Below are 12,133 nucleotides of genomic sequence, written 5' to 3'. Positions count from 1 at the left end.
CATTACACACACGGAATAAGGAAGGGAGTATTAAATAAAGAAAAATTTATGGCGGCGGCGGCGGGATTAGACAGAGCTTTGATTCACAATCATGAGCGTAATCGTTTTGACGCCTCAAGTTCATTGCGTCAATGCCAACATCAAATGGCCGAAATGCTCGAGGTTTGTTCTTTCGCGCAATGTTTTAGATTTCAGTTTTATGTTATGTACTTTCACAGGTATTGGATTGTGCAAGGTTGTGAATCGTGTCATCGTGATGCTGTATAATTCGAATCCAATCGGTGTTGAACGTGTTGAAAATTAGGCGGAAGCATTTTTCCAGTCCATCGGAAGCCTCGATACTCCATCAGCATGTTATGAGGGTTGTAAATTATTAGTAAAATCTCTATTTATAATTACTATTACTACTGTCAATCATGCCCATTCTTTGATTGTGGTTAGTTTCGCGCACGTATAACAAATTTTTAACGAACTACTGAATTCCTTTCTTTGGATGGATGCGGCGGATATACTGCAAAGGATATTGACAGAAGATGCCCTGGCTGAGTTGCATCATATTATTGATCTTGGATGTTGAGGAAAACAAATTCCTCCCAAAAAGTGTTTGAGGCTTTACATTTGATTTTGTGATGGAAATTTTGTGTTTTATGCAACTTTAAGGAATTTGTATTTATTTATTAGTTGATATATGAATCAGGACACAGCACATTCATACAGGACCAAAGCTTTATTCTGTCTAAAATTATGCTGGGCTGATTTATGTCTTGTAGTGAAACATAAAGTCTGGAATATTTTGTGTTGAGGTTCTGGACAGCTTATGTACTTTTAACAATGCGGGTGTTCTTTTCACACATTTGCATATTTTACTTAAATTTCTACGGGATGGATACTAGATTGAATCAGTTGGTCAAGAGACTTTAATTTCCAGATTAGTGTTTTCATTTGATTGAATGTCTTAATCAAAACGAGAACTTGAATGTCATGATTCTTAGCCGCAATGTTATGTGTCAGGTTTGTTAGAATTCACTTCGAAATGGAGGCCAATACATTTCAAAGTGGTCCTGAAATCTTAACATATGAGGTACCATTTTCATAGAGTATTCACCTGTTGTATTAGCTAGATTCTCCACTGAATAGATTTTTAGGTGCAGTCTTTGGACATTTCAATGAGCTTCAAGCGAGTAGCAAAGCTCGTTCAGGAAACTGACTGTGATGATGCAACAGATATAAACTGGTATGTGAAGTGTTTTGTTCTTGTTGGAATATTTTCTGCTGCTGAGCTCTACAATTAAGCATCTGCGAGAATTGTTTTTGTAACATGCTATATCTGGAAATGCAAGTACTCGTCTATGTAGCCTTATTTAGTAATATTAAATTTTCTCAGGTGGTTTTACACAGAATTGTTATCAATGTATTCCTACCAAAGTTTTTGCTTGCTCCAAAGAATTATTACAGGTTGCAATGATTCAAGAATTGGAGAATAATGATCTGTTTCTGGGTGTCATTGTTAACCTAACTAGTTATTTCCAGTTAAGTGAATCAATTTGCATTTGGTGTACTTTCTCACTGTTAAATATGCATTTTCAGATTCTTTAACTTGATTACATTTTACTAGGATATTTTCCATGTGATGCTGCTTTCCTTTGTTATGTGAATTTCCTGCCATGTCCCTAAATTATTCTGCAATGAGCAAGTTGAAAATTTGGCATTGTACGGCGTGAAGTTAAGGGTATGAATCACATATAGAATCCTTTGCAGTGAATTGATAGGTCTTTCTGAACTTGGGTTATATAATTATTCTACTGTTCCCTATGGGGGCACTTAAATATTTATTCATGTCTAAATATCAACACACCGCTGGAAAAATAAATCATAGGAATACAAAGATTGAAGCAAAATATTGCTAAGCCTGAGAACTAAACTTACACATGCGCCCTTTCATCTTCAAAAGTCTTGCCACTACAAGAACTTGTGAAGATTACTTATAAAAATGATCCTCCAACCATGGCAAAATGAGATTTCCTTGTGCTGTTTGCACAAGAAGCCATGGCAAAAAAAATGCTACTCCCTCCTTGAAAGAGCATTATCAATCCCCAAGTTCCAGTCTTATTGGCTAATATTTTGCTTATAGCTCCGGTGGTCGGTATACACTACTGACATTTGAAAAACTGATGTAAAGAAGAAAACACCAGTCATCTCCTTGCATTATGAATTTGTGCTTTGACCTGGATCAGGTCATTTCATCCTGATTATTCCCTGTGTTTGTTTGAGATGTGACATTGGCCAGTTAATACTTGTTTTGAATTCTTAGATTGCTAGCATCAATGTGCTGTAAAATTGGAGAAGGAATGACATGAAAGATACTATTACCCGGAATTCACAGTTGGTGGAGCTCTCAAATTATATCTCGAGAACGATATCTGCAATCAGGTATTAAAAGTTCATACAATAATTAGATTAAGATTTGTTACTCCTGCCATTATATAAGTTGTGTAGATGGAAACCACAAAACTTGAGAAGACATAAACTTGTGATGAACTTACATTCTGAGTCTGTTTTGACCCATTTACTTTTAGAACTATCCTCTTCTTCCTCACCGCTACCCATCTCTGGCATATCCAAGTATTTCTGTGATGTGGCCTTTGGACTTGTCCTTTGAGGATAAATCTTCTTGTGCAGCATGGCCCTTAGTATCTGCAGTGATCAGAAAACACGAAGCAAGTCAGAATCTGTACACAGTTTGTTTGTAGGCATGTCTTGTCATCCTTATTTGGTTGTGTAGATGCTAATATCGATCATAGCTGTTTTACCATAGTGAATATTAGCATAGTAAATACAAACCTTCTCCATTCTAGAGTTATCCAATTTAGGATCTGGAAGTAGGTCCTTTACAATGGGAGTGGGTGCAAGTCCACCTTTGCACAGGAGAGTCTTCTTGAGGAGATACGACAGTGTTTTTTTGCCTATGCCGCTTCTCTTATTATTCTTCCTAACTTCTTTTGTTCCACAATGAGCTAAATTGTTGTCCAAAGCATTGTTTGTCAAGCTACACGTCTTTTCATCTTCGTGCAGGCTGTCTAAGAGAATAGGCTTATCTGCTTCCATGCATTTATTCAGTAATACATTCAGGTCTTTGTCAACTTCTCCAAAGCCTTCTGGAGCAGCATTCTCCTCTGGATGATCTTCACTGGGAGGTAAGGTCCCTTTAAGATTGTTATTCCCAAATGTTCCAATGGTAAGCAAACCATTAGGCCAATCTGAGAATTCATCTTTGCAGGGCTGCTGGAGCATTGTATTGTCTGCATAAATACATTTCCCAAGAACGAGTATATGAAACTGAACCCCCTTTGAACTCAACGAGAATAACTAATTTTCTTTGATGTTGCTGTCAGAAATAACTAATTTCGTAAGTGACTTACGAAATACTGATGCTGAATTTTGTTTGTTCTTGCCTTCCACCCCATTTCGCCTCCCTAGCATCCAACTGAAGATCTAAACCAACATAGACATACATTCTATAGCCCATTACACTGATCCAAAGCTAACACTGTCATATAATCAATGAAACATGATTGCAAGAAATGCTATTATTTACCTTCATTGTTGGGGAACTAGTGGACAGGTGAATGCAGGATGAATCCTGTAAAAAAATCCCACAACCATGAAGAGATGAAGCGTCTAAGGTATATATAGAGAGGTTACACAGAATGAAGGGAGAGGCAAGCTGGTATGGTGGGTGAATGGGTACAAGTTCCAAAACTATGTCTCCTGCCGCCTTTTTTGAACATTTCTTTACATTTAGTTTCCACTGTTCTCTTTTTCCAGCCCTTTCTTCTATAATCTACTCATGATTTCATAACATGCATGGAATGTGTTTGTGTGTATATCTGTATTCTCCCTGTTGAAATAGGAATTTGGGATGATTTTTTAATATTATATATTTGCTATTTTTATTATTCTTGGGGTATAAAGTGAACAGCGGTTTTGGTTTTATTGAGAATGAATACATATTAGCTTTTAGATGAAAGAAAATGCTTCCCTGGCTCTTCCATTATTTCAAAGAATCTACTGTAATATAATAGTTATATGAATCATGAATGCATGCATGATGATCTGAGGATACCAATAATGGAATGGTTCTTGCCAATCCAAGAGCTAATTTGGCAATAACAAAGCTAATTTACATAAAAAGGTTTGAGACACGTTACAATAATGTGTGTTGTGCATTTTGTCTGTTCATCTTTCTAGGTGAAACTAAAACCTAAATCTGCTGGTGAAATCATTAAGTTTGTTAGAGATGGTATGGATGGATAACCTCAGTCTTATTCAGATTATGTTCTTGTTGAGTGATGTATACACAATTTACTTTAAGCTTTCCTTAGTTTGAACATGTTTAGTTAGAAATGGCCACTGGAACTGTAGACATTCAAGAACCTGAATTGCACTAATTAATTGTGGGGTCTCTCTCTCTCTGTATATATATTAATATATATATATAATGTGTATATATATGTTTTGTGTGGCAGTGAAGAATGAATGGTCTTGTGTGTTTTGTACAATGAATGCATTATGGGCAAGTAAGTGTAGACACTAGATTACCAAAGTTTGCAATTAAGCCCATCAATCTAAACTTGGCTGCCTAGGAGAGAAATTAATTAAAAATGTTATTTTGCAGGGATATTTTTATTGTGTATGTCCCTTACTCACCCAACCCTTACAGCTAGCTAGATCATTGATATCCACTGATTTGATTTGATGTTTACTTAGTTACAATAGCTGATTAGAAGAACATTCAGGATCTTGAAAACACGTAGTATGTGTTAGAGAACTTAAACGTGGTGCAAAGCCCAGAACAAAAGCTAGATGACATGACATTAGTGTGATCATTTCAGGGTTACCCACTCCACTACACTCCACATAATATATAAATAAATAGATATATACAGTCACATATATGTATGTATGTATATATGTCCTACTGGCAGGCCACTAGCACCACTCCACCTGCTTCTTCCATCTATCTTCATCGTCATCTCCAATTCATCAATGGATGGATGTATGTATGTATATTTATGTGGTGTTCAAAATCCCTAAACATTTACTCTCTTTGGGAGCTCCCATACACGTGAACTTGTCCATCCCCACATGCCCTCTTTCCTCTTCTATTAAACTATTCATACATCACTCAATATCATAATGTTTATGTGTGTATAAATATATATATATATATAGCTTTTCACATTGTGTATAACATAAGTGATTCATGTGTAGAAATCCAGGTGTCAAAGCATGTGGCATTGATAGATGTTCATCGTACCACCACGAACCAACACGTGTTTTGGTCGAACCACGTATATTATATATATATATATATACACATGTAATGGTAAGTAAGCCACCATTTCCTTCCTTGTTAATTCAACGTATTTATTTATTTATTTATTTGTGTTTCTCGAAAATGAAAATGAGGATGTAAGTAATCCCGAATGTAGGTAGGTGTTTTTGATATCTGTACTCAATATATAAGAACTTTCCATTGCCGAAGTTTGATGTAAAGTAGTAGTAGCAGTAGAAGTTTGTACATCCCTAAAATAACAACTCACACGTGCACGCAATTCCATGCTCAGGTCATTCCTTCTTTGACTGTGCAGATGGTAATTTATTATTTCTTTTTCAATACATTGGGTGGATCATGGATGAATAAATTACTGAATGAATGAATGGATGGATGTGCAGATTTTGAAATTAATCTCCAATCATTCAAGGGCATATGTTGGTTGGAGCATATATTCAGTTCAGTTTGATGGTCCCATCTCACCTAAAAAGGTACTTACTACATCCATCATCCATCCCTCTCTCACTATTTATTTCCTTCATTCATTGCTAGATTTGATTTGATTAATTTCTTTATTTCATCCCATTTTGTAATCAGTTAAAGATTCGTTTTTTCCTTTTTTCATCATATCATCATATTATTCTGTGCCTATGCATTGTTCATGAATGTGGTGGTCCTAATTGGACAGTCTCGTCTCCTGCGACGAATCCTAGACTTATATATATTGCATGAATTCCTGTGCATATTTTTGATATAGAACACATCATCATCTATTATTCAGAAACATTTAATTTAATTTCAGCCAAATGTTTTAGAGCCGTATACATTTCTAGTTCTTCCACAAGTAAAGAAAAAAAATGCCCATATACATGTTATAAAAATTAGCTATAAAATAGTTTACAAATTTCTCAGAAGCTGTAGTTAAAAGAAACAGGTGTGTCATCCATCTTGTCCCCCGCAGCACATATAACAACCTAAGCAAGCCAAAGCGCCGCACAGCTGAGTTAGCACGATGGCGCACTGGTCGTTTACCCGTGAGCATGCTTGGACACAGCACATGCAACAGCAGCGATTACAGAGATTTCCGCAGCAATTGGAAGCTGCCTTGACAAAAACCTCGCCAGGATCCGAAGGTTTGATGGTGCTGGATCCTGGAGCTATATTTTCTGCAGTTGCAGTTATGTCGCCAAAACCGACTCCCATTTTGAGCAGTAGAGTTGTCTTACTCTGAGGTTTGGAGTCCTGTGTCTTTTTTGGAGGACTGCTCTTGCTGGAAACCTGCAGATGCCAGGTCGATAAATTCCAGGAAATGATATGAAGTATAGGTCCTTGAATGCAGTGGAATCTGTTAAAAGGTAATGTAAATCAAACCTTCTGTGCACCCGATGACTGAGCACTTGTTTTTGCAACTGGGGTCTCGACTAAGGCCATGATTGTATGTTCGGAAACAATGCCGTATTGGGTGCTGAGTTTTTCTATCTGAATATAAAATATGCAAAGAAGTGTCAACATCTGAAGTGCTCTATTCAGTAATGGGTGGTAATCTCAATGAAGCGATGAATTGGAATAACCTTCTCCTTGAGCTTCTGCTCGCCGGAGAACCATGTGCGAGCTGTCAGTAGTTCAATCTGATGCTTGGCTATTATCTGTGATTATATGAAAGCCTATCAAAATTTTACAGCTAGAAAGAGAAAGGCAAGAAATCGGACACCTAGATTACATAGTACATAAAGATATCCCGACAGTGTACACAAGCTGTGGACCTCTGTGGATATCCTATTATAGAAAATAGAAACACTGAAGCTTCAGAATCAAAAAGCATTTATGTACAAAAGGAAGTATCACCTTGCCAATTTGAACCTCTTCATTGTCTTCAACATCCAGACCGAGAGTAAAGTTGCTTTCATCTGGAAGAATACCACTTACTCTAATGGTCTTTGGAAATGTTCCCGAATATCTCCCTGACACAATCAAGGGGCTTTCACTCGAAACGTCTGGAATTTGAGAAGGGTACACCTAAAATAGACATGTGACACTTTGGTTAGCAAGTGATGTGTGGAATGAGAAAAATATTAGGACTTTGTGTCTGTAGGTAGACAGATCAGTTTCTTCCCCAAAAAATGTACTAAGATGACAATAATGTTTCATGCTTTGGCCCCTTTTATTCTTACCCATGTGGGAACCATTTTAGAGGGCATATCTAAGGAGATGCCAAAGACATCATGCTTATCTCGTAAAGGATAGAAAAATGAAGACAAGTATAAAGTACCTCAAGATCGTCGAGTTCATTGAGATTCTGAAAAGCAATATTGGCAAGAACGATAGATGATGCTCTAGCAAACAGTCTTTCCATTCGAACAGTAATGGAATCTACAAAATTGTAAGTGCAAGTTAGAAGAGAAGCCAACATGTGTACTTACCGAAAATGACATTTAAATTCCAACAAAGTGAAGTTAGCTGCAGTTCATTCTTGAAAAATTCTTTCTGGTTGTTTTGAGATATGAGTTATAAAAAACCTTTGCATGCTTATATTACTGTGAATAGCTTTTTCGATCTGGACTCAGTTTTATTGTAGTCCCCAAGTCAGTAAGATTAAGAATTCCTATACAGTAATACAAGCCAAAAAGTCGTGGAAAACATCAAATGCCTTGAAAACCAAAGATAGAGCATCAAAAAGGCCCCCAAAACTGTTAACCTAACCTAAATAATCATTCAACTACAGGAGCAGAACTTGCAGCCATACTTAAAAGAGACTTACTGCTTGTCAGTTATATGCAAAATTATTCCTTTGCAACAGGAAATTATATTTCTTCATTGCACAAAAAGTGTTGTATGCAACAGAAAGAAAAACAAGTAAAGACCACATTCAAATGTATGCATCAGAGTGCTTTACATGAAGATTGACTTTAAACATTTTTGCAAGTAAAACTTACCCACATCAGTAGCAGCTTCATGATGGCCATTGCCAATTATAGCAAGCATTCGGAGAAAGTAATGATTGCAGAATGTGCCTAAAGAGGAAGCAAATTCATAAGACCAAAATGGTGATATATATGTATCAACAAATACTAAGCTGAGTTTACAATAACTTGTTTGTTTTACCGACTTAGTTTTACATGAACAAGCAAAACTGTTGCCACATCACTGCATGATGTCCATTGAACACCAATCTTATTCTTTAATCTTATTATGGAACTCGTAGTTATTTAAAAGATATAAAAAATTAATATATATAAAATTCACAAGTTGTACCAGATGTTAGAACAGAAGATAACCTCTTTAGTAGTATGACTGTGAGACATTACAATTACAAATTACCTGAGGAATATATACAATATGCATTAACTCATACCTATGCCAAGCGTGTATATTCTTGGATGAATATTCTTTTGATTTGATAACTGATTTTTCATTACATCACAAATATGCTTCTCATCTTCCACAGATCCATCAGCAATGAGAAAAACTAATGGGATCGCATTGCAGGTGTCGGATAGCATCTGAACAGCCTGAAAGTCAGGAGTTTATGTTAGAGATGCTAACAACAAACTTTCATGTATTAAACAAAGAGGTAAAAGGGTTCAATTAGCAACTGTTTTCACAGTTGAAAAGTGTGATAATCAGAGAAATACTATTCCACAATCAACTGCACAATTTCCTTTCAGACACATTATGCATTCATTTATCAATTTTTATTTTATTATTATTTTTTCACCTTTCTCCTCAACTACATTTTCTACAAAAATCATCATAATAAACTAGGGGGAGTTAACTTATAGCCAGGCATTTCTCCAACACCTTTTCATTGTAACTCAGCGCATCACCTATCCGAGAGTAAGAATGCAAATAACAGACCTGTGCACAACTTGCAACTGGAACAAAGCCTCACAACACCAAAATAATTTGCACTAATTTGTGTTTTACAACGTTTGGTCCTCACCCCAAAACTATTCAAATTCTGAACAAGCATGGATATGGATAACAAAATTTCCTTCAACCATATCACTTCCTGGAAATTCATTGTTGCTTTCTACAACATAACTACATATTCACACATATCTGGACTTGATGCATAAACACATCTTATTATGCTAAAAATCTACTTATGTATTTAGTGGTTGTATTCTACAAAAAAGTCACTAGTAGTGGCACCCAAAGGCATCAATACTTTGTTAGTCAATACCTAAGCAAGCTAAATCGCACAGAAAACATTGGATTACTGAATTATTTTGATGCTATGTACTTGCAAGGATATAATACATTTCAAATCATAGCAGGCATGATATCAATTAACACAAAGAAAATTCATATAAGTTGCAGAAAATAGGAATTTACCCGATTTAGAGGAAGCAAGATATTAGTTCCACCGCCAGCAATAAAATTCGTATTAATCCACTGGGTGACATTTTTAATAGCTTCTTCAGTTGCCGGTTTCATAGTTGTGGAAAATAGAAAAACTTCATTATTGAACGCAATCACATTAAAAGAGTCCCCAGGATCAAGCTTGGCCAATGCAGAAAGGATGGCCTTTTGGGTATCTTTAAGCAGTTTACTCGTCATGCTTCCACTTATATCAACAACAAACACCACTTCTTTCCTAAAAACCACCTTCACAGTACATCATACAAAGTTCAGTAAAAATTACGAAAAGCAGAGAATGACCTTTGCAATTATTGGTCCATTTACCTTCTCACTCTGCTGCTTCCCTGGAAAAAGATAGCAACAGAACGTATCTCTACGATCCTCATCATCTAAGATTGGAGGGTTCAAAAGCACGCCACCAAATATATGACTTGAAGATACCTGAGAACATCAAAATTGTATGGCAGAAATATCAAGCCAAGCCATAGACAGATTCCAACAGATATGTATATTTATTGAAAGTATCTTATCCTAAATTCTATTTCTATATGTAGTTTAAAGGGTGTAAAGTATAAACAAAATCTTACACTGTATGTGAACATAAAATTACTGCTCGACCAAGAAAGGACATCAGATTCATATAAGAAGCCCAACTTTCCAGCTTTCCTTAGCTTCTCCTAAAGTCTCCAATAAAAAAGAAAGCATCACCGCAGTTACGTAGCCTTTCCAATTCAATATATAAATACTAACCACCAGAACCTCAAACTAATGATACCTTCAAAGGATGACTAGTTGTTTTGCATAGAATCTCTGTTCCGGGACCAGCATTCACATTTAATTGTATCCTCTCCCGTTTAGGGAGTTTCTTCATAGGAGGCGTCACATACTCGGGGAAATCAAACGGAATGCTCAAGGTGAATTCACCATCATGATACAATAATTTCTGAGACCATCTAAGTTTAGCAGATATATTGGTTCCTCCATGAATCTAAAAACATAATAGTTCACATTATGTCAAGTTTCCAAATATAGAGAAGATAAGAATCAGATAAACAGACAGGGGAAGAACTTGCCTGTGGGATTGTAAGAATGAATATATTGTCTTTCAAGAAGAATCCATCTTTGATATGTCCAATCTTTTCTGTACCATTTTCATTTTTCGGAGCGATTAATTGAGTGCAATAGGATTTATTGGGAAGGTCAATCTCAACACCTAGAAGTGAACCCTGTTAGCCAAATCATAGAACCCTAAATCACTGTGTGGACAAGTGTTAAGAAATGACAATAATTTTTAGGAAAACGACGGAAACAAATCAATGGAAGCACCTGGTCGCCGATGGGAACAGCGACGCGGCAGTCGCAGCTGCGACTGGACATCACGCAGTGCAATCGCCAGGTGGCGGTCACAGTCACAAACGCCGTGTCCAAACAGCAATCCGCCTCGAGGGAAACCGCAAGCATCTGGAGCGGAATCAAGGCCGGAGGATCACACTTGCCGTACACGTACGGCTGATAGCTCGGCATATCAGGATTGTCGACGATCGCCGGGTCGGTGATCACGGCGTAGAACATTGGAGCAGTAGGAAGATAAGAACCACCGACGGCGGCGGCGACCGCTCTCTCCATCGCCGCCGCCGGCTTGGGCGGCGCGACCGCCCGGTCCTTCCCGAAGTACACTCTCTTCGAGAGGCGCAGCCCGTCCTCCACCGCCGCCTCGAAATCCTCCGCCATAAGGAAAGCTTATTTCGGTTTCGGATAAACACGCTGAATCGTTCCTCGTTTTCTGTAGCCGACGCAGCGGAGTAAAGAATTACAGCGACGTCATCTCCCGAAAAGGAAAACGTATTATTGGGGATATAGATGGCCGTTGGGGAAAGTGTGGGCCCTCACGGCTCCGGGATGCAGCCCTTCCTGTCGTGTTGCTATTAATGCTCCGCCATGGATGTGTGATTCCAAGGTACTCGTTTCGTTACCGATGATTAAATCAACAAATGAAAATAAATACTGTGAGTGAACAAAACGTCGTTTCCGGAAACCTTCTGGCAGGGGATACGATCATACGAAAGCCTCCTTCCCTGCAAAACCACTTTCTAAAGCCCCCACACTTCCTTCCTTGGCTTGCACAGCAAAATTCCCAAACCCTAAATATTCTAATTGGAGGACGATTTGTTCTTTGTTGTTCTTCTGTACTTTACTGTAGCCTAGCTGGCCGGCCCGGCCCCCGCCACCTTTCTATATGTATTCACCATTTGCAGACAATTGTCGATTCCGTCCAAATTTAAAGATCTCTACGCAACAACATTATTAGGGTCGTGTTTGTTCCTCATTTCTTTAAATTTTTTATTAAAAAATAATAATAATAATAATAATACTACTACTTTTATTTAAATATTTGTATACATTAATAAAATACTGCAACCTAAATTTAGCATAATA

The 12,133-nt window shown here is 37.3% G+C and overlaps 1 protein-coding gene and 2 long non-coding RNA genes across 14 annotated transcripts; 1 reads left to right on the top strand and 2 right to left on the bottom strand.

The window, feature by feature from the left end:
- Nucleotides 1–25: 25 nt before the first annotated feature.
- LOC127251610 (uncharacterized) lies at nt 26–5,996 on the top strand. 12 transcript variants are annotated; one of them, XR_007838932.1, is made up of 6 exons: nt 29–1,081; nt 1,152–1,234; nt 2,312–2,430; nt 3,073–3,683; nt 5,272–5,386; nt 5,737–5,996. It is a non-coding gene; the product is annotated as an uncharacterized LOC127251610 (long non-coding RNA). The 12 variants fall into 12 exon arrangements; XR_007838930.1 differs by having other exon boundaries at nt 3,073–3,744; XR_007838935.1 differs by lacking the exons at nt 5,272–5,386; nt 5,737–5,996 and having other exon boundaries at nt 26–162; nt 236–1,081; nt 3,073–5,265.
- On the bottom strand, nt 2,307–2,965 carry LOC127251612 (uncharacterized). The gene is made up of 3 exons (XR_007838939.1): nt 2,842–2,965; nt 2,544–2,694; nt 2,307–2,420 (listed from the first exon to the last, which is right to left on the bottom strand). It is a non-coding gene; the product is annotated as an uncharacterized LOC127251612 (long non-coding RNA).
- Nucleotides 5,997–6,080: 84 nt separating the features above from the next.
- On the bottom strand, nt 6,081–11,966 carry LOC127251609 (uncharacterized). The gene is made up of 13 exons (XM_051275372.1): nt 11,024–11,966; nt 10,771–10,923; nt 10,473–10,685; nt 10,285–10,374; nt 10,022–10,138; nt 9,671–9,943; nt 8,688–8,844; nt 8,269–8,346; nt 7,605–7,705; nt 7,181–7,351; nt 6,907–6,981; nt 6,707–6,814; nt 6,081–6,613 (listed from the first exon to the last, which is right to left on the bottom strand). Exons 1-13 carry the CDS (start codon nt 11,426–11,428, stop codon nt 6,275–6,277), a joined length of 2,280 nt encoding a protein of 759 aa, XP_051131329.1. The 5' UTR covers nt 11,429–11,966; the 3' UTR covers nt 6,081–6,274.
- Between the last annotated feature and the right edge of the window lie 167 nt (nt 11,967–12,133).

The sequence above is a fragment of the Andrographis paniculata genome, unplaced genomic scaffold (assembly GCF_009805555.1).
Source record: "Andrographis paniculata isolate CXL003 unplaced genomic scaffold, ASM980555v1 Contig45END, whole genome shotgun sequence".
Taxonomy (NCBI): Eukaryota; Viridiplantae; Streptophyta; class Magnoliopsida; order Lamiales; family Acanthaceae; genus Andrographis; species Andrographis paniculata.
The sequence above is the reverse complement of the archived record's forward strand: the minus strand, read 5'-3'. Positions and strand labels throughout refer to the sequence as shown.